At 42.7% G+C, this 22116-nt stretch overlaps 1 protein-coding gene across 1 annotated transcript in view; it reads right to left on the bottom strand.

Moving 5' to 3' along the window:
• The window catches only part of LOC134566150 (balbiani ring protein 3-like), a 438349-nt gene that overhangs the window by 124837 nt on the left and 291396 nt on the right, over positions 1–22116 (bottom strand). Inside the window, exons 10-11 of the mRNA XM_063425856.1 lie at positions 21468–21617; positions 18803–18940 (exon numbers count right to left, since the gene is read on the bottom strand). Coding sequence (XP_063281926.1) covers positions 18803–18940; positions 21468–21617 — 288 coding nt within the window. The remainder of the gene's footprint in view (positions 1–18802; positions 18941–21467; positions 21618–22116) is intronic.

Consider the following 22116-nt stretch of genomic DNA (forward strand, 5'->3'; position numbering starts at 1 on the left):
ATTGGTTTAGAGGAAGCAAAGTACTTAGGTTATTCTATTGGGAGGGGTTTGGTTAAACCACAGGAAGCCAAAGTAGAAGCCATACAAAAATGGCCACAGCCCCTTACAAAGAAACAAGTAAAGGCATTTCTGGGTTTGATTGGATATTATAGGCGGTTCATCCCAGATTTTGCTACCATGGCTGCACCTCTAACAGACCTTATTAAAGCCAAATCCCCGGTCATAGTTAAGTGGTGCCCTGAGGCGGAAGAGTCTTTTAAGAGTTTGAAGGAAGCTATCTGTAGCCACCCTGTCTTGGTGACCCCAGATTTTTCCAGGGACTTTATAGTTCAGACAGATGCTTCTGATATTGGCTTGGGGGCTGTTCTTTCACAGGAATACCAGGGTGAAGAACACCCTATATTTTATTTGAGCAGGAAGTTAAACGCGCACGAGAAGAACTACTCTATTGTTGAGAAAGAGTGTCTTGCTATTAAGTGGGCATTAGACTCTCTAAAATACTACCTGCTGGGCAGAAAGTTCCGCTTGATAACGGACCATGCACCTCTGACATGGATGTATCAGAACAAAGAAAATAACTCCAGAGTAACCAGGTGGTTTTTGAGTTTACAATCTTTTAATTTCACTGTGGAACACAGGGCTGGTCTGCGACAGGGTAATGCTGATGGGCTGTCGAGGGTACACTCTCTGATTTCCATGGTCGCTCAAACCAATAGGTATGAGCTGGGGGGGAGGATATGTGAGCGTAAAAGTGGCATTGTGGTTGATGGAAGATACATCAGGCCTGATTTGCTAAACTGCGACCTGAGAATTTTCAGTTAAATGCCCCAGGAAAGATGTTAGCGTTTGCAATCTACATTGCTGAGGTTCTGCAAAACATGGTATGGATCCCTGGGGCAGAGTATTTGGAGAGTAGGATGGGCCAATGCTCCAACAGCAATAGTTGCTGTGTAACAAACCACAATTTAGATTTGACTTAAGAGTTAACTAATTGACACTCACCTGTAGCTAGTCAATTAGTAGACAGGCCTTTAAAAGAAGAGGGCAGCCTGCTGCAGGGGAGGGAGAAAAAGACAGCTAGGAGAGTGAATGACAACTGTGTTCATTGCAAAGACATTTCTTTTGTTTGGAAATTGGTAAGTGGGAAAGCCACCCAATTGCAGATAGCAATTTCCTGTCTAGTAAGAGCTCAAGTAAGAGCAAGGGATTTTGTTTGTTTTTTATTTAAAGCACCTGTTTTCTTACTGAATAAAGAAAAGGGAAAATCGAGCTGACTGTGTCCTGGACTTTATATACCCTAGAAGGCGGTGGTTACTGCAAGATCTGTGACAGCCCTACCTGTAAAAGAGGTGGTTTGTTACAATATGTACAAAAGAATGAAAAGATGGATACTGTAAATAACAAGTATCCTATGGCAACCAGTGTGATGTCATGTAAAATGCACGATTTCCTTTCAAGAGTTAAATTCATATAGGTAATCAAGAGTTAAATTCATATAGATATAATACACGTTGTAGTGGTGTGAGAAATTCTCAATCTGAGATATAGACCAATATGGACCGAAAAGTATATACAGTATATACAATATATACAATAATGGTAGAAAAAATGAATGAAAAAATTGAAAAAACAAAAAAGAAAAATTGAAAAATGAAACAAGAAAAATGAATGAAAAAATGTATATACAGTCACCAGTGTGTACACACTATTGTATATGGATCGATCTCACCAATATGTTCTGCTGAAAAAGGAAAACATCCAGTCCCAAATATGACTCTCTTCGTTATAGATTGTAGACCGTTCCTCCTCTGTGGCTTGGTGATGATAATTTTGGCAGATACTTGGTTAGTCTTTAGCCGGTCCAGGTCAGAGATATCCAGAGTATGAGCTCTTGTCTAGGATAAGTGGGCTGCGCGCTCGGGACCCTTCAGCCCCTTCAATGGCCCTGTGTAAGTAAAAAAGAGTAGTGAGTCCTTTATTTATGTCCGTTTTTCGGCGCGCCCGCTTGTTCGCGCGGGTCGCGTCCGAATGACGTAATGACGCAAATGACGTCATTACGTGCTCCTCTCTGTTTGCGCATGCGTGTATTAATTTTGTCTGCGCATGCGTCCTCCTGCTGACTGAGCTCTACCGGAGGTAGATAACTCCAAACAAAGTACATTATACCAAATTTATGGTATTGGATATTATGCAATAATGGCAAAATACCATCAAAATACAGAGTATAAAGAAATAAAAGCATAAATCAAGAGGACTTTGAACATAAATACACACTCTTAATATGTTTTTCATAAAAACAAAGAAAAAATACATGACAAGACCTGCAAATATATTGCAGGATATATAGAGGGGTATTTCTTTGAATATAAGAGGAATTTGTATATAATAGTAGGGTCACTGTAAATGAATAAGTCTATTATACAATAGAATCAACCCTGTGCCCATGTCTAAAAGTATTTTTATATTTGGAAGATGTAATATTGCAACAGATAATCAAAAGGTCAATGATTCCTTCTACAAAAAATGAATGTATAAGTAAATACATTTGAAAAATGAAAAATGAAAAAATGAATGAATGAAAAAAGTAAAAGAAAAATTTTTTAAGCAAAAAGGCATACTCACCAGCAGTGTAGCGTGTGAAGGATGCCCATGGGTTCTCTGATGTTGGACCCCGCTTTCTGTTGGGTTGCGGACCATACTTGGTCAACTGTTATAGAGATCCTTAAGGGATAATAGAGACCAGCGTGCCAAGTATAGACCACAGTGCATACTGTAAGATATAATGAAAGTACAATATTTAGTCTAGTGGACAAGAACAAATGTTCTCGAAGGTATACACTCTCCGTGGATAACTTCACAAGAAGTGTTTGAGGTCATAGTCCTCATTCAGACCATCCGGGTATAATGTCTCCAAGATGCTAATCCACCTTGTCCTTACGTAATAGTGCTTTTTGTCTATCTCCCCCTCTCCGTAGGGGTTTAACACCATCAATAACTTGGAAACGTAACTGGTTGACATTATGTCCTTGTTGTAAGAAATGCCTCGGTACAGGTTTCTCACCGGTCCCTCTCTGAATAGCTGCTCTTATATCCCTCTTATGTTCTCCAATGCGTTCTTTCACTGGTCTAATTGTTTCTCCAACATAGAGAAATCCACATGGACACTTCAAAATGTATACCACATAATCGGAGTTGCATGTATAGTAATCCAGTATTTTATATAACTTACCCGATCGTGGGTGAACAAAACATTCACCCTTGATTATGCTGTTGCAATGTATGCAATTTAGACATGGGTGTGTGCCCCTCTTGGGTTCTGAAAAGAATCTTTTATGCTTTCGACTAGTCCCTATGTCAGAGTGTACCAATTTATCTCTCAGATTCTGCGCTCTCTGGTAGGAGAATAAAGGTGGATTTTTAAACTCGTTTGGTAGGTTAACATCGCCCTCAAATATGTTCCAATGTTTCATAATATTTTTTTTTAATATCATGGCTGTACGGTGTAAATGGCGAAATGAAGGGAATTATATCTATTGCATTTCTAGCGCCAGTTGGGTTAAGTGCTAAGTCTCTATCCATTTCTAAGACTTTATTTTTTTGTTGTTCGACTAATTCCTGTGGGTAGCCTCTATGTATGAACTTATTGCACATAAATTCCATCCCTAGATTGACCTGATCCTCCTGTGAGATTATTCTTTTGACCCTCAAAAGTTGACTATATGGGAGGCCTTTGTAATCCAACAACGTCTGTACTGCATGTGGGACTCGTACGTAAAGTTCTTGACCCAGAGTGAGTTTATCGGCTTCAGCTACCAGCAGGGCGGCTGCAGCTACGGCTCTTAGATAAGGTGGAAGACCACTGGCCACTGCATCCAGTTGCTTAGACATATAGGCAACAGGTCTTTGCCATGATCCCAAGTACTGTGTCAATACTCCCACAGCCATTCTTCTTTGCTCGTGTACATATAAGTAGAATGGTCGTGTGTGATCAGGTAGACCTAATGCTGGGGCACTCATCAAAGCCTTCTTTACATCTTCAAATGCCTTTTGCTGTTCTTGAGTCCATAGGAAGGGGTCGTGTTCTGTACCCTTGATAGCTGCATACAGTGGTTTCGCCAGTATCGCATAACTGGGAATCCATATCCTACAGAAGCCTGCTGCCCCCAAGAATTCTCGTACTTGTCTTCTATTCTTGGGTATTGGTATTTGGCACACAGCTTCTTTTCTCTCTGGCCCCATTATTCTTTGACCTTCAGAGATATGGAATCCCAGATATTTGACAGTTGGCAGACACAACTGAGCCTTCTTCCTAGACACCTTGTATCCTGCCTTCCAGAGAATGTGTAGTAGATCGTGTGTTGCTTGCTGACATATTTCTCTTGTGACTGCGGCTATCAACAAGTCATCTACATATTGTAATAATACACACTCTCCTGGGATGGACTTGAAATCCAGTAAGTCTTGACTTAAAGCTGAACCAAATAGGGTAGGTGAATTTTTAAACCCTTGGGGCAGTCTCGTCCAAGTCATCTGGCGTTTCAAGCCCGTTACAGCATTTTCCCATTGGAAAGCGAAGATACATTGGCTTTCTGCAGCAATTCGGAGGCAAAAGAAGGCATCTTTGAGGTCTAAGACTGTAAAATAGGTAGCCCCGCCCGGAATTAAAGCAAGCAGGTTATACGGATTGGGCACAACTGGGTGTATACTTACAACCGCATCATTGACTGCTCTCAAGTCCTGCACAGGGCGATACTCATCTGTACCGGGCTTTTGAACAGGCAGCAATGGGGTGTTCCAGGGGGAAGTACAGAATTTTAGGATACCATACCGTATGAACTTATCCAGATAAGATTGTATATTCTTCTTAGCCTTCTGCGGGATATGATATTGCCGTAGGCTCACTGGATAAACCCCAAGTTTTAGTTCAATTCGAATAGGTGGAATATTGCGGGCCAGTCCTGGTGGGTTGTTCTCTGCCCAAACTCCTGGTATGTTGAATAAGGATTCATCACTCTTAGGGTTTTGGCTAGTCAACGCTGTATAAAGTCGCCACTCTTCTTCCTTTGGTACAGATAAAGTAATAATACCTGAAGGTCCATTAAACTTTAAAGATGTTGTTCCATTTGGTAGGAACGTTATCTGCGCTTGTAATTTTGATAGCAAATCACGTCCCAGCAATTGGACTGGACATTCAGGCATATAAAGGAATTGATGTTTCACTACGTGGCCTCCCAATACACATTGTCGACTTTTAAGAACCGGTTTTGCAGCACTTCTTCCAGTTGCTCCTATTACGGTGATAGTTTTTCCAGATGGAGGAGCAACTAGGTCAGTCACCACCGAATGTTCAGCACCAGTATCAATCATGAATGCACTCCTTTTTCCCCCTATTGATACTTCGACCATAGGCTCCGCTCGGCCAAGGGGGATGGAGCCCGGTCGGTATCAATAGTCATCCATGACCGTGTCAGCCACTCCTACAAAGTCCCTATCTTCTCTATCGCGGGACCTTTGCGCTGCGGGGTAATATCTGTCTTCCCTAACACTTCCTCTGTCATTACCATTACTCCCTCTGGGACCTCCTCTACCTCTCGCTCTACCTCTAAAGTTTCCATATCATCCCCTGGGTGGGTCTCTCTCGTACTGCTCTCTTTTTGGACACTCGCTTCTCCAATGCCCTTCTTCTCTACAGTATGCGCACTGATTCCTACTCAGGGGTTCCCTATTCCACTTACTATCGCCTCTATCCAGGCCCCGTCTATCTACGCCTGCGATCGCTACCGCTAGCATATCCGCCTTTTTACGCATCTTGCGCTCTTCCTCTTTCTTACTCTCTGATTCCCTATTCATGTAAACCTTATTAGCTACCTCCATTAGTTGGGTGATGGACATTCCTACGAACCCTTCTAACTTTTGTAGCTTGCGCTTAATATCTCCATAGGCTTGGCTGACAAAGGCAGAGTGTCATGCCTTAATTATAATATCCTCTTACTTCCTGGTTCCACGGAGCTTAGCCACACCTCTTTATGACACGGTCTCCCTATTTAATCTGACCGCACCAGCTGATCGAGGCTGGATTATTGAACTACGTTCCGTACTCACGAACCGGCTGCAACATCGTTGTGAAAGCCCTCTATTACCGGACCGGACTGGAAGACTTCAAGTTCCCTTCACCTTTCCTCATCCACGACTAAAGCTGAACTCTCTCCATTCAGGATAAACCGCCTCTGAGGAGATCTCGGGAACCAGTGTTCTATGTGCCGGAAGCTAAGTAAAACCTCTGTGATAAGCGTTGCATCTCAAAGCTGTTATTTCCTGTCTCCAAAGTCCTTCGTTAAAACAAACCCGTTACAGCTAACTTCAACTCATACTTTGTCTCAGTTAGCTGCATCTGTCTTACTTCAGTTAAAGTCTATGGAACAGCTATTGTAACTTCTTATCACCTAATTAATTAATACTACTAAAGGACTCTTTCTGATTCAGTCACCGTTTACTACTTAACCCCTTAACGCCGTTACGGCGTGCTATGCCGTCACGGGTTAAGTGGGCTTTAACGCCGTTATGACGGCATAGCACGCCGTAACGGCTTGCAGCCCCAGGAGGTAAGTTATACTTACCTCCGCCGCGATCCGCTTCGGGAGGACTGCCTCACAGCCCAGGCAGCCCTCCCACGGCAAATCAGGCCCCCGGGGGCCATGTGATCGCTCTCAAAGAGCGATCACATGGCCGCCTATAGCTGGCTGTGGATATGCCAGCAGGGGGACTGTTTGAAATATCAGACTGTCCCCCTGCTGGTGGGAAGTATAAAAAATAAATCAAAGACAAGTGTAAAAATAAATTAAATATATTTTTATATATATATAATATGTATATATATTATATATATAATATATATACATATTATATATATGTAACGTCATACAAAGTGTATTTTAATATTAATATAAGTATATATATATTAATATTAAAATACACTTAGAATGACGTTACATATATATAATATGTATATATATTATATATATAATAGATGTACATATATATATTATATATAAATACGTATAATTAAAATAATAAATAAATAAAATAATAAAATAAATAAATAAAATATTGAAACAAAATTTAATATAAATTATATATGCATATGTAATTTCATTCTAACTGTATTTTGTTATTAATATATATATATCGGTAACAAAATACACTTAGAATGACATTCTACATATATCTATATATATATATAAAATACAAATAACCGCAAATATATATATATAGATAAATACATATAATTACATAAAAGATTACATTAGTATACACGTAGAATTTAAATACCTATAAATGCATATATATTAAAATTCTACATGTATATTTAAATAATCTTTTAACGTAATTATGTGATTTGATTAATTAAAATTTGATTGACATGCCTGACAACACAGGGAGAAAGTGCAGAGAATTTAATTTGCAAGCACTATATTTGACCCTGTAACTCTCCAAGACACCATAAAACCTGTACATAGGGGGTACTGTTTTACTCGGGAGACTTCGCTGAACTCAAATATTCGTGTTTCAAACTGGTAAATTGTATTACAACGATGATATTTTAAGTAAAAGTGACGTTTTTTGCATTTTTTACAAACGAACGGCACTTTTATGGACTATATTATTGTTGTAATATGTTTTACTGTTTTAAAACACTAATATTTGTGTTTAGTGAAGTCTCCCGAGAATAACAGTACCCCCCATATACAGGTTTTATGGTGTTTTGGAAAGTTAGAGAGTCACATATAAGGCTTGCATTTCATTTTTTTCACATTGAAATTTGCCAGATTGGTTATGTTGCCTTTGAGAGCGTATGGTAGCCCAGGAATGAGAATTACCCCCATGATGGCATACCATTTGCAAAAGTAGACAACCCGAGGTATTGCAAGTGGGGTATGTCCAGTCTTTCTTAGTAGCCACTTAGTCACAAACACTGGCCAAATATTCGTTTTTTGCTTTTTTCACACAAAAACAAATATGAACGCTAACTTTGGCCAGTGTTTGTGACTAAGTGGCTACTAAAAAAGACTAAACATACCCCACTTTCAATACCTTGGCTTGTCTACTTTTTCAAATGGTATGCCATTATGGGGGTAATTCTCATTCCTGGGCTACCACACCGTCTCAAAGGTAACATTACCAATCTGGCAAATTTCAATTTGAAAATGTAATGTTCTATATTTGACCCTGTAACTTTCCAAAACAACATAAAACCTGTTAATGGGGGGTACTGTTGTACTCGTGAGACATCACTGATTACAAATATGTGCATTTTTTTGCAGTAAAACCTAACAGTATTATGACATTCACAGTTAAAATGTCAGACGGAAATGCAAATTTAAAAAAAAATCTTATTTTCTCACATTTTTTTTACTTTTATTCATAATAAATGATGTTCCATATATGAATAGTTAATGATAGATTAAAGCCCTGTTTCTCCTGAACAAAATTATATATAATAAGTGTGGGTGCATATAATTTGAAAGAGGGGAACTACGGGTGAACAGACATATAGCGCAAATTCCAGTTTTTGTTTACGTTTTGTTTTGATCAGAACGTGCACTATTGACTCCGTCCTGAAGGGGTTAAAGCTACAGTGCATATAATTGTGGACTTCAGTTATCGTTTACTACTTAAAGCTACAGTGCATATAATTGTGGACTTCAGTTATCGTTTACTACTTAAAGCTACAGTGCATATAATTGTGGACTTCAGTTATCGTTTACTACTTAAAGCTACAGTACCTGTAAATTGGAATTAAAGTCAATACCTTTTACTTTTTATAATAAATATTCAAACTATAAGAAATCTGCAGTTGTGTTCCTTCATAACAAATGTTTAGACGTGACAGAATAATCCAGCCTTTGTAATGGATCCAGCAGATTTCGATTCTACTATAACTACGCTGAATCAAAGAGTTGATACACTAGCCCAAGGTGTGCAAGACCTGCAAGTTACTAACGAAAGAATTCTCACTTATGTCAGAGATCTACAAACTCATACTCCTCATACTATTCTGCACTCGGCTAGTGATCCTGCTGTATGTAACCCAGAAAAGTTCTATGGAGATCGTTCCAGATATAGGGAGTTCCTCAACTCTTGCAAACTATTAATTGCTTTGAAACCTAGATCTTATCCTACAGAAAGAACTAAAGTTTGTTCGGTTATTTCCTTTCTAAGAGGTGAACCTATGTCATGGGCCCATTCCTTTTTGGAAAACGATGACCCCATTTTAGACTCACTGGATGAATTTTTTGAAGCCATGTCTCTTCTCTATGAAGATCCTAACAAACAAGCTACAGCTGATTTAACAATCAGAACACTACAGCAAAGAAATAGACCCGTTGAAGATTACATTGCTGAATTCAAAAGATGGGCTATAGAAACGCAATGGAATGACATCACATGGCGCAACCAGTTTCTAATTGGTTTATCTGAAGCTGTAAAAGACGAACTATCTAGAACAGAACTCCCTACTAATTTGAACGCTCTAATTCGCCTATCAATCAGCATTGACAGAAGATTAAGAGAAAGAAAGGCCGAAAAATCCCTTTTTCTTTCAAAAGACCGCAAACCTTTCACTCCCTCAAAAGCTCCAGAAAAGACTTCCTTACCAAGTGAACCTATGGAAATAGGGGCTCCAAAGCCTCCTGACAACCCATCTGAACCAATCGAACCTATGGAAATAGGGATAATAAGAAGTCCCCTCACTCCTGAAGAGAAAAATCGAAGACGTATATTAAACCTCTGCATGTATTGTGCCTCTCAAGTTCATTTAGTCTCTGATTGTCCTTTATTGAAACGGATAAAAGGCAGTAGGCAGTCTCATGCCTCTTCCATCCTAAGTGTACTTCCCTCTACAGCAAATACTCAAATGTCCCCTATCGTTCTTGTATTACAGTGGGACAATAAAAGAATTATAACCAAGGCTGTTATCGATTCCGGTGCAAATGGAGTATTCATCGACTCAGCCTTTGTAACAAAGAATAAAATTCCTTGTGTTCGTAAAAGAACTTCTGTGCCTGTTAAAGTGATTGACGGGTCCCTCATTTCATCGGGACCAATACTTCATGAATCCATCCCTCTAAAAGTAACCATCAATCATACTCATACTGAAAGTCTTATATTTGATGTTATCTCATCACCATTTTTTCCTATTATATTAGGGATCAACTGGTTAAGGAACCACAACCCTCAAATCTCATGGTTTCCTTTCTCTCTTGCCTTTAATTCCGATTATTGCAAGAAAACATGCTTACAACGTATTCCAATTCTTCAGTCTACTAAAGAACCAGCTAAAACCTCATGTTGTTCTGACACCGAACTGGAATTACCTCCTTCTCATCATCATACCAGCAGCAAAATGACTCCATCTCTATCCAATTATGGATTTCATCCTTCCTCAATTCCTGCTCAGACAGTTTCTTCATCTAATCTCTCCGATTCGAATCAAAACTCTCATATGTCCTCTTTATTCAAGAAATTACATGAAAATCTAGAATCGGCCTCCTCCAATCAAAAGAAGTTTTTTGATACAAAAAGACAACCTTCACCTTCTTATCAAATCGGTGATCTTGTCTGGCTTTCCTCAAAGAACATCTCTACAAATCGTCCATCAAAGAAGTTAAGTTCTCTTTTTCTTGGTCCTTTTCCAATAATATCGGTTATCAACCGTAATGTTGTTAAATTGAAACTTCCACCAACTTTAAAGCTACATCCTGTTTTTCATGTGTCCTTGTTGAAGCCTCATCATCCTGACCCTTTCCAAAGAAATGTCACTACTTCTCCTGATCCCATATTGGTCCAGGGTGAAGAAGAATACGAAATTCAAAGTATACTGGATTCAAGGATCCATCGTGGCTCCTTACAATACCTCATCAGATGGAAAGGATATGGAATTGATGAAGATACATGGGAAAACTCCTCTGTCGTTCATGCTGACAAATTAATTTCCAAATTTCACAAACGTTACCCTTCCAAGCCAAGTCAATAGCACCCAGAGGTTGCTCATTAAGGAGGGGATACTGTCATGCCTTAATTATAATATCCTCTTACTTCCTGGTTCCACGGAGCTTAGCCACACCTCTTTATGACACGGTCTCCCTATTTAATCTGACCGCACCAGCTGATCGAGGCTGGATTATTGAACTACGTTCCGTACTCACGAACCGGCTGCAACATCGTTGTGAAAGCCCTCTATTACCGGACCGGACTGGAAGACTTCAAGTTCCCTTCACCTTTCCTCATCCACGACTAAAGCTGAACTCTCTCCATTCAGGATAAACCGCCTCTGAGGAGATCTCGGGAACCAGTGTTCTATGTGCCGGAAGCTAAGTAAAACCTCTGTGATAAGCGTTGCATCTCAAAGCTGTTATTTCCTGTCTCCAAAGTCCTTCGTTAAAACAAACCCGTTACAGCTAACTTCAACTCATACTTTGTCTCAGTTAGCTGCATCTGTCTTACTTCAGTTAAAGTCTATGGAACAGCTATTGTAACTTCTTATCACCTAATTAATTAATACTACTAAAGGACTCTTTCTGATTCAGTCACCGTTTACTACTTAAAGCTACAGTGCATATAATTGTGGACTTCAGTTATCGTTTACTACTTAAAGCTACAGTGCATATAATTGTGGACTTCAGTTATCGTTTACTACTTAAAGCTACAGTACCTGTAAATTGGAATTAAAGTCAATACCTTTTACTTTTTATAATAAATATTCAAACTATAAGAAATCTGCAGTTGTGTTCCTTCATAACAAATGTTTAGACGTGACACAGAGTTTATCATTCGGGAATTCTCAGGGGCTTCCGGATTAAAGGGGGCATACAAGCGGTATGCCTCCAATAATCGGTCATAAAAGACACTGGGCGCTTCATCACTCTTCTGTATCACCTCAGCCGTCTTAGACATATTTATGGCTTTCTTCCCTCAGGCTTTCATGCCAGCAATTATAGCGTCTCAATAGGCTTTTAAATGAACCATATCTGCGCCATTAACATCCCATTCGGGATCAGCATTAGGATAATGGGCTGTGGCCCATGCTGCTGGATTAGCTTGGTTTAATGTACGGGCTTCTTCTTCCAGCGCTTTAATGGCCGCTTGGTTTATCCTAGTCCTCTCCTCGTTGTTAAACAATGTCATTAGTAATTGCTGGCAATCAGCCCAAGTAGGATTATGCGTCTGGACTATCGAGGTGAACAGGTCGGTCATGGCTTGTGGTTTCTCAGTATACGAGGAATGATGGGTTTTCCAATTCAAGAGATCGGTAGTTGTGAATAGGACATATACGAAGACTGAGTCAGCATACACCATTTGACCTACATCATTAAGGTATGCTGACCCGGGAGTCAAACGAAGTGGCATCTGATAATGTTTAGGCTTTTGGGTACCGGTCAGTTGTCGGGTTAGTACAGGGCTTCGTTGAGGGGCGTCGGTTAGGGGTTCCAGTCGAGGGGTAGTAAGGCATGGGGATGTGGAAGCTTTATTGTGGGGAAGGTCAGTGAATAAAATATTCCGAGCCGGGCTAGAGGAAGCCTGACCGGAAGCTTGATATGGCGCCAAATCAGGATATGTGGTTTTAACGGGGGTTGGTACCGGAAGGGGAGGTTTAGTAATGAGGGGGATGGACTCTGAGCTAGAGGAGGAAGCGGATGGGGACAACGGGGAAAGGGGTGTAGAACTTCCTGTATCACTTCCCCTTGAGGAGAAATAAGGGGGAGGCATAGGGATCTCGGACTCAGGGGGCGTGTCCAAAATGGGCGTAACTATGGCCCTAGTGGACAAACGAGTCCTGGCCACCATGAGGTGACATTGCTCCTCGTGGCATATTCGGATCCATCTTGGCGAGTCGTTTACGGCCTGCCTCCAACAATCAATGTATGGAAACTGTCCGTAAAGTTCAGGCCTACCTGATACAGCCACGTGTACACGCTGTACCAGATTAGGATCCAAACTGCCACGTGGCGGCCATGCGGCAACCAAAGTAGGCCATTCCCTATTACACAAAGTGATCAAACGTGCAGGAGACATTTTAACCCCAAAATCAAATTTTGTAAATCCCTTTTTAAAATTCTTTAACATGCATCCTAAGGGATCCAAAATCGTCGAGTCCGACGCGCCCATACTTAGCAATGGAGCGTCGTTTCCAACGAATACTATACACACACTCTATTCAACGGTCACACCCGCTCCCTCAGCAACAGCACCACGTGTTACAGTTACCAAGTGAAACGTACACAATAAAAACACTCAAGGAATTCCCGTACACACACAGCTGTTACACCAGTCACTAAGTAATCGATATTATGCCCTTTGGCGAAACTATACAGTCACCCACGCTATAATTCCCTATATATGAATTACCCGTCTATAACATACCCCAGTAACATCGTCTTTACAAACAGTAGTTACAGTACGGTTATCATAGGTTCAAAGTACAATTTAAGGTCACAGTACAATTAATAGTGGTTATGGTGTTAGACATGCAATAGACGACAAGTATTAGTATTCATATACAGTGTCAGTAAATATACAGGGTTATGGTACCGTGTACTATAATACAGCTACAGACTATTAACACTCTCGCTAGACGGCAGAGCTCACGCTATCTAACAAGATATACACGCTACTAAAAAATCTTTAACACATATACAATTCCCAACTAATCTATTGGCCAGTACCTTGATGGACTACCTAAAACTATCTACATCCGTTTTGGTTAGCCACACTGCCCAAGCACCACATATAGCGAACTAGAGGGCGGAATTTACAACAGAACCCTTTTAGTCTATCTACTCTATCAAAAGTCTAGTGGGTTCCAAATTTACACGCCTTCCCACTTAGCCAAGATAGGTTGAGAGCTAGCGGACCGAATTTACACAGACACCGCTTAGTCTCCCGGTCCCTCCGACCTAGCGAACAAAATGTACACCCTAGAACGCTAGTCTAGACAAGACACCGGTGTCCGGCTAGGGCTATTTACACAGAACCCCGCCTGACTCCAAACCAAATTAAACGGTCTTACTAAAGAGCGTTCAATTGAGCGGTGCGCCTTCGCTCCTTCCCTCCGACAGGGGGGGCAGATTCCGTACACAAATAACCCCTTATGGGCCTACCGCACAATCGGTATACCCCTAGTGGGTCCGCCGTCTAAAACAGCGGTCGTCTTACCTCCTCGTTCCTGAACCTGAGTTCACACTCATCGACGGGGACACCCCAGCACTTACTACGTAGAGGCCGATGATCTCCTGGACAACAGACCAGTGGCGCCGAGACGATGGGAGGTCCACGCAGAAGTTCAGGGGTGCAGCCGTAGAGAACGTGGGCAAAGATAGACCGTCTCACGCCTCTGCTTCTCAGCTACCGTTGAACGATGAGCTTCCCGGCCAATGCACCAACTGATACCGGAGAAACTGACGGAAGCCAAGCACAGAGAGATGGACACAGGTTTCTTCAGGAAGGAAGAGATTCTTTATTCGGTTCACCGATCGGGACTCAGAGGGACTAATGTCACCAAAATACAACAAATTCTGAGCCCCGGACAATAGTGCAGGCTCCTTATATAGGCACATAACTCCTCCCATATTAAGCTCCACCCGCACATTCTCATAACCAATCAAAACAAACAAAAACTAACTTCCTGCTTGACCGCATGGCTTGTCCAGCACAATGGAGGAGGGGAATACTACATCCGGTATTCTTGCACATGCTCCGTACACTACTGATCGTATCTTGCCACGTGCAACCAATCGACCGATCCGTCAGCATATGCACGTACACATGCCACGTGGTAATCTCGGCCTACTAAATTTATTTTTACCGAGATTCCACCACACTCTAGTGCTATTTGGGTAGATCCAGTGCGGTCTTCTGAAGAAACGCTACCAAGTATCTCCCTGGACTGAAAAGGAAGGGAGGGCATGGCTGCAGGCCAGCAGTAAGGGGGGTGGCTATGTACAAGGGAAACCAGAGTCAATGAACTGACACCCTTCCCAGAGTGAGGCAGGCTTTTATATCCAGCCAATCAATATGGGTTACAGGTGTGCTAGAGCAGCCACGGGTAAGTTCAGCTCCCAGTGCTGGAAACAAGACAAGGACACCTATTAAGGCAATACTATGAATGGCTGGATAGCTCAGTGGCGAGAGGGAGGTGACAGGGTGTGACAGGTGGGGTGGCAGGGTGAGAGGGGGTGACAGGGTGAGGTGACAGAGTGAGAGGGGGGTGAGAGGGGGTGACAGGGTGTGACAGGTGGGGTGGCAGGGTGAGAGGGGGTGACAGGGTGAGGGGGTGGCAGGGTGAGAGGGAGTGAGGGATGACAGGTGGGGTGGAAGGGTGAGGGGGGTGACAGGTAGGGTGGCAGGGTGAGAGGGGGTGGCAGAGTGAGGGGGTGGCAGGGTGAGAGGGAGTGAGGGATGACAGGTAGGGGTGGAAGGGGGATGACAGGATGAGAGGTGGGGTGACAGGATGAGGGGGATGACAAGTGGGCTGACAGGGTGAGAGGGAGGTGACAGGTGGGGTGGCAGGGTGAGAGGGACGACAGGGTGAGGTGACAGAGTGAGAGGGGGGTGAGAGGGGGTGACAGGGTGTGACAGGTGGGGTGGCAGGGTGAGAGGGGGTGACAGGGTGAGGGGGTGGCAGGGTGAGAAAGAGTGAGGAATGACAGGTGGGGTGGAAGGGGGATGACAGGGTGGGGTGGCAGGGTGAGAGGGAGGTGACAGGGTGTGACAGGTGGGGTGGAAGGGTGAGAGGGGGTAACAGGGTGAGGTGACAGAGTGAGAGGGGGTGATAGGGCAAGGTGGCAGGGTGAGAGGTGAGGTGGAAGGGGGATGACAGGATGAGAGTTGGGGTGACAGGGTGAGGGGGTGACAGGTGGGGTGGCAGGGTGAGAGAGAGGTGACAGGTGGGGTGACAGGGTGAGGGGGTTGACAGGTTGGTTGGCAGGGTGAGATGGAGGTGACAAGGTGTGACAGGTGGGGTGGAAGGGTGAGAGGGGGTAACAGGGTGAGGTGACAGAGTGAGAGGGGGTGATAGGGCAAGGTGGCAGGGTGAGAGGTGAGGTGGAAGGGGGATGACAGGATGAGAGTTGGGGTGACAGGGTGAGGGGGTGACAGGTGGGGTGGCAGGGTGAGAGAGAGGTGACAGGTGGGGTGACAGGGTGAGGGGGTTGACAGGTTGGTTGGCAGGGTGAGATGGAGGTGACAGGCTGTGACAGGTGGGGTGGCAGGGTGAGAGGGGGGTGACAGGGTGAGATGACAGAGTGAGAGGGGGGTGATAGGGCAAGGTGGCAGGGTGAGAGGTGGGGTGGGAGGGGGATGACAGGTGGGGTGAGAGGGTGAAGGGGGGTGACAGGTGGGGTGGCAGAGTAAGAGGGGGTGACAGGGTGTGACAGGTAGGGTGGCAGGGTGAGAGGGGGTGACAGGGTGAGTGGGTGGCAGAGTGAGGGGGTGGCAGGGTGAGAGGGAGTGGGGGATGGCAGGTGGGTGGAAGGGGGATTACAGGATGAGAGGTGGGGTGACAGGGTGAGAGGGCTGCCAGGTGGGATGGCAGGGTGAGAGGGAGGTGACAGGGTGTGACAGGTGGGGTGGCAGGGTGAGAGGGGGGTGACAGGGTGAGGTGACAGAGTGAGAGGGGGGTGATAGGGCAAGGTGGCAGGGTGAGAGGTGGGGTGGCAGGGTGAGAGGGGGTGACAGGGTGAGGGGGTGGCAGGGTGAGAGAGAGTGAGGGATGACAGGTTGGGAGGCAGGGTGAGAGGGGGGTGAGAGGGGGTGACAGGGTGTGACAGGTGGGGTGGCGACAGGGTGAGGGGGTGGCAGAGTGAGGGGGTGGCAGGGTGAGAGGGATGTGACAGGGTGTAACAGGTGGGGTGGCAGAGTGAGAGGGGGTGATAGGGCAAGGCGGCAGTGTGAGAGGTGGGGTGGAAGGGGAATGATTACAGGATGAGAGGTGGGGTGACAGGGTGTTGACAGGGGGTGACAGGTGGGGTGTCAGGGTGAAGTGGCAGGGTGAGGGGGGTTTGAAAATGACCTTTTTTCCCGGTGTTCCGGTGGGGTCAATCTGTCCCTGGTGGTCCAGTGTCCTGCATGGCTCCCTTGTGGTCCGGTGGGGTCATTCTGTCCCTGGTGGTCCAGTGGGCTTTCTGGTCTGCAGCTCCGCCAGATGCAGAGCTGCAGACCACATGGGGAATGTGGTCTACACCCGGCTGAGCTGCAGACTGAGGCTGGCTCTCTCCCCGGGCGGACTGACAGGAGGGGCCTTGCACCCGGCGGCACAAAGGGCAAGCCGCTGGGCCCCCTCCTGTGTCGGGTCCTCACTCATAGACCGAGAACCCGACATGTCAGTCTGCCCTCAGGCGATTTAGGCGGCCGCGAGGCCCCTTACTGTGCGAGGCCTTAGGCGGCCGCCTAAATCGCCTAATTAGAGAGCCGCCTCCGACCACTACGTACATACATATATTTGGCAGTGTTTTTAATTTGGAATCTCCTGCAACAGCCTCACCTGTGATTCAACAGATCAGAAATAAGAACTTATAAGGTGAACACACTTTGAGATCTGATTTTTCCATTGAGGTTGTGTAAATCAAAGACTGTAGCTAGGGCTACAGAAATAGAAACAAAACTGATTTAACTCCTAAATGGCAGAGAATTAATCAGTGAGACTTCAGGGCATACACCAAAACTGTTTTGTTTTGCTAAACATGTTTCGGTGCTTAGAGTATCCCTTTGACAGAAGCTAAGAATTCACATCTTATCTATTATCAAATCTATTAGTTAAACATAACGGAGGAACTGTCACTTCGCTGTAGATTGCACCACCAAATAAAACATTGAAAATAAACGAAAACTTTTTTTCATGTAATGTTTCCTTTTTCTTTCAGTTTTATTAAAGTTTTAGCAAATGACATAACAGTTCAGTCGAAGCACGACCACGGCACACAATGCAAATAAGGAGAGAAATGGAAATATTTTTAAATTCTCCCTCTGGACTGGCATGTGTCAAGCACAGAACTTATTATGAATTATAGGGAGCTAAAATTGAGACATTCCAGGATAAAATTAATTTGTAAAATTTATAACAAAAGTAGTAAATTGGGAATATAGTTCAGTTGTAGGCCTTTCCCCCCTATTTTTCAAACATGGACTAAACTAATTGCTTCATCATGTTTAAATGTAGACCTAGTACATTTTTCAAGACTTCTAGGCTTCTTATCAGTTATTTTATTCATATTTATATTTATATAAGGTACATAGCAGTAGAAACAGTTACTAAAGGGACTCTCTAGCCAGTGTGACTACTTCTTCTCCTCATTAAATCAGTTAATGTGTCTGGAGTCCCAAGGGTGGCATCCTTCCATTCAGAGTTACATCATTTTTAATTTTGGAATGCTAAGTGAGATTCCACAGCTGCCCATCCCCTCTGTTTTGCTTGGGTTAATGAAGAAACAGCTGTAACTGGCTGAGAGTGTTAGCTGACTGCTTTCAGCCTATCACAGCATCTATTGCTGGTATGGAATGGTATAGCTAGAAGGAAGTGTGTAATCTCTGCTTTAGCCAGTTTGCAGCCAGGGACCCCGATTCAATTTTGTAACTGTTTGAAATGTCTGAATGGTGGTAAAGTGACAGTGACTCCAGGCTCGATAACCAACTCAATGAAATGAAATGGTTACAGTGCCTACAGTGTCCCTTTAAAGCTTACTACATGGCTCAATCAGATAAATCAATACAGTAGCCTTTGAGAGCTTGTGTGAAGGAGTGCACTACTTACCTCCTATCTGTGTAACACACCTTAATCCACATCCTGACATACAGCATTTTAGGTGAGGGGCACACTCAGAATCAAACGTACATAGGTCATCACAACGTGGGCCTATCCGTTGTCCCCATGGACACAGTCCACTTCGTTCTATGCAAAAGAAGTGAAAAGGTAATCGACTGTATAAATTGTTGAAAGCCAAAAGTAAACCATTAAAGAGATGGTGGGAATCATTTGCAAAAATAAATGCTCTTTGCACATGATCCTTATACCTTAAAAGAGCAGTCTGTGCCTGTTTAGTGGGAGTAGGAGTGCAGATCCTCTAATGACGTTATCATCCCTACTATTTCACATGGCTCTGTTGTAACATAAACTAAGGGGAGAACTATGTTGCCATATACAAGCACCCTCAGTCTTACCTAGAGAACACCAGAAAAGAATCAGAGAATAAACAAAACATCTATGCAGTGGTGGATGAGTTATCATCACACAAAAAATGGGTACTCTAAAAACCCCAAATAATAAATCAACATTTACATAAATTAATTTTTTTTATTTCATTCTTGTACATAATTAGTTGATTGCAAACAATACACTGATCAACCACAACATTGCTTAAACCAACTGCCTAATATTTGTAGGTCCTCCTTGTGTTGTCAAAACAGTTCTGATGCATTGAGGCATGGACTCCACAAGACGTCTAAACATGTTTTGTGGTATCTGGCACCAAGACATCAGCAGCAGATCGTTTAAGTCCTGCAATTTGCGAGGTGTGACCTCTATTAATCAGGTTTTTTGTTGCAGAACATCCAGCAGATGCTCTATTGAATTGAGATCTGGGGAACTTGAAGGCCAAGTCAACACCTTGAACTCTTTCTCATCTTCCTCAAAGCATTCCTGAATAATTTTGCAGTGTGGTGGGGTGAATTATCCTGCTGAAAGAGGCCACTGCCATCAGGAGACACCATTGCCATAAATGGTGTACGTGGTCTACGACAATCTCTAGGTAGGTAGCAAGTGTCCTTCACTCCCCACGTGTATCGATTTGCGTTGGACACCATTGATCCTGACACAGATTCACCGGTTGCCCTTTCCTTGCCACACTATTGGTAAATACTAACCACTTGCAAACCAGCAACACCCCACAAGACTTGCCGTTTTGGAGATGGTCTGACCCAGTCGTCTAGTCATCACTATTTGGCCATTTGACCATTTGTCCTGCTTCCAAAACATGAAAATCAAGAACTGACTGTTCACTTGCTGCCTAATATATCCCACCCCTAAATGACTGCCATTGTAACAATTTAATCAATGTTATTCACTTCACATTTCAGTGGTTTTAATGTTGTGGCTGATCAGTGTATATTTATTGGTTTAAAAATATATATAGATATCTTTATACGGCTTTTTTTTTAAATATTGTTTAGTTTTAAAAAGATTTAATGTTTTTGGATAAACTTTTAAAATGATTTGTTCAAAATATTACAATATCAAAAAAGAAATCATTTAAATATACAAATATATATATATATATATATACATATATATATATATATATAAAAACACATACACACATATATATATACACATACACACACACGCCTTACACATATCCACTCCACTCCCTGTGAGCACATTCAGATGTGGACCCTGTAGGTGACATAAGGCGTGGACCTGGTTGGCAGACTTGGTGGTGGGGACTAAATTTCTGATGGCAGCCCTGACCAGGCAAGTCTCTCTAGAACCAAGACCTGACTGTCAGAGCCCTGACATAGATCTCCGTTGTGACCTTAGGATGTCTTTTTGTTTAATCTCTTCACTGTTTATAGCTTAAAACAGCACCAAAGTTTACAGCTATAATTGACAAGTTTACACCCGCAATTTCCCTAGCATTGTTTTTTTTTTCTTTTTTTTAAACTTATTACGCTATAGAAACAGATCTACTGGATGAGCTCAGATACACTAAGTAGACAACTCGCTATGCAACATATTAATTATTATGCATCATTAAACTAACATCTGAGTGTAACTGCATTCAGCAGCAGTGAAGTTACTTACACCTAGTAAATCATCCTCATTCTATCTCAAAAGAAGGTAGGATTATCATAAAGGGACTCAATGAAACATAAACATCATATATGTTGGAGGCAGCTGTGTATCAGAGACAAGAGTATCATGCTTAGAAGGAAATTAGTGAAAATACTAAATGAATAAATCAGAATACTGTTCTAATAAACTGTTTAAACCAGGGGAAGACAATATTATCTAAATGTTGTTGTACTGAAGATTATTGTTTCAAACATTTACTGCACTAATTGCAAGTATCAAGTATTACTCTAATATCAGTCGAATCTAGGTTTTGGAGTGCTGGGTAAGAGACCTACTTTATCTACTGGGCGACAAGAGCAACTTTTCATCTTAATTAAGTCCCCCTTCAGCAAAGTCTCTCATGGGGGAAGGACTGGGAGTTATTTTTTTGAGGTATACTAGTATAAAGTATATTAATAGGAAATTACTGCTGTAGGGTATGGGGAACTGGTCCGAGCTAGTTATATTTTATGGTGTAAAGAATACCTGATGTGGTATAAATGTATAATAGAGATTATTTTGTGGGAAGATTAGTATTAATTTTAGGAAACATTGAAGTGTAATGCAGTAAAGCAGTAAAGCAGCTTACCTTGGGCAGGGGTCTTGCACACAGTCCCCTCACTCTGTGGGCAGCATTTCTTGTCCTCAAGGCAGTCTTTGTCCGAATCACACCACTTTGCTTTATCACCTTTACTAATTACAAATCGTTCAGGGGGGCAAACGCCAGGTTTCTCTGAATCTGTATAAAAAAATAAAACACGATACACATGGAATGCCTAGTTTCTTCACTTATAGACGCCTTTTCCTTGATAATATCCAACCTCTTTCTTATGCCTTTTACTTTCATTACTGCTGACTATAATTTCCACCCAGTTTACTATATTGTCCTCTGCATATTTCTTTATCCACTCTTTTTCTCCCCTTTATGTGTGAGTTATTTTTCCACACTACCAATTCTGATTGACTCATTTGACAGAAGAAATTCTAGGTATCTGATCTTCACATTCTGAAAGAACATATTATATTCCTTATTATTCAAGATGGTGAAAATGGGGAGGCACCTGGTTTCATACATATTTAATACAGTCTATACTCTTACTAATAAAATAAGTTTCACTTGGTAAATACTTACTTGGTAAATACTTTCTTCTCGGACTACAGTGCAAGGCACCTTATTCTAGGGCCCTATTTTACCTTGAATTGTGGAGAGCCCCCTGGAGGAACAATGTTTCAAGTAA

Source organism: Pelobates fuscus, chromosome 6 (genome assembly GCF_036172605.1).
Source record: "Pelobates fuscus isolate aPelFus1 chromosome 6, aPelFus1.pri, whole genome shotgun sequence".
Taxonomy (NCBI): domain Eukaryota; kingdom Metazoa; phylum Chordata; class Amphibia; order Anura; family Pelobatidae; genus Pelobates; species Pelobates fuscus.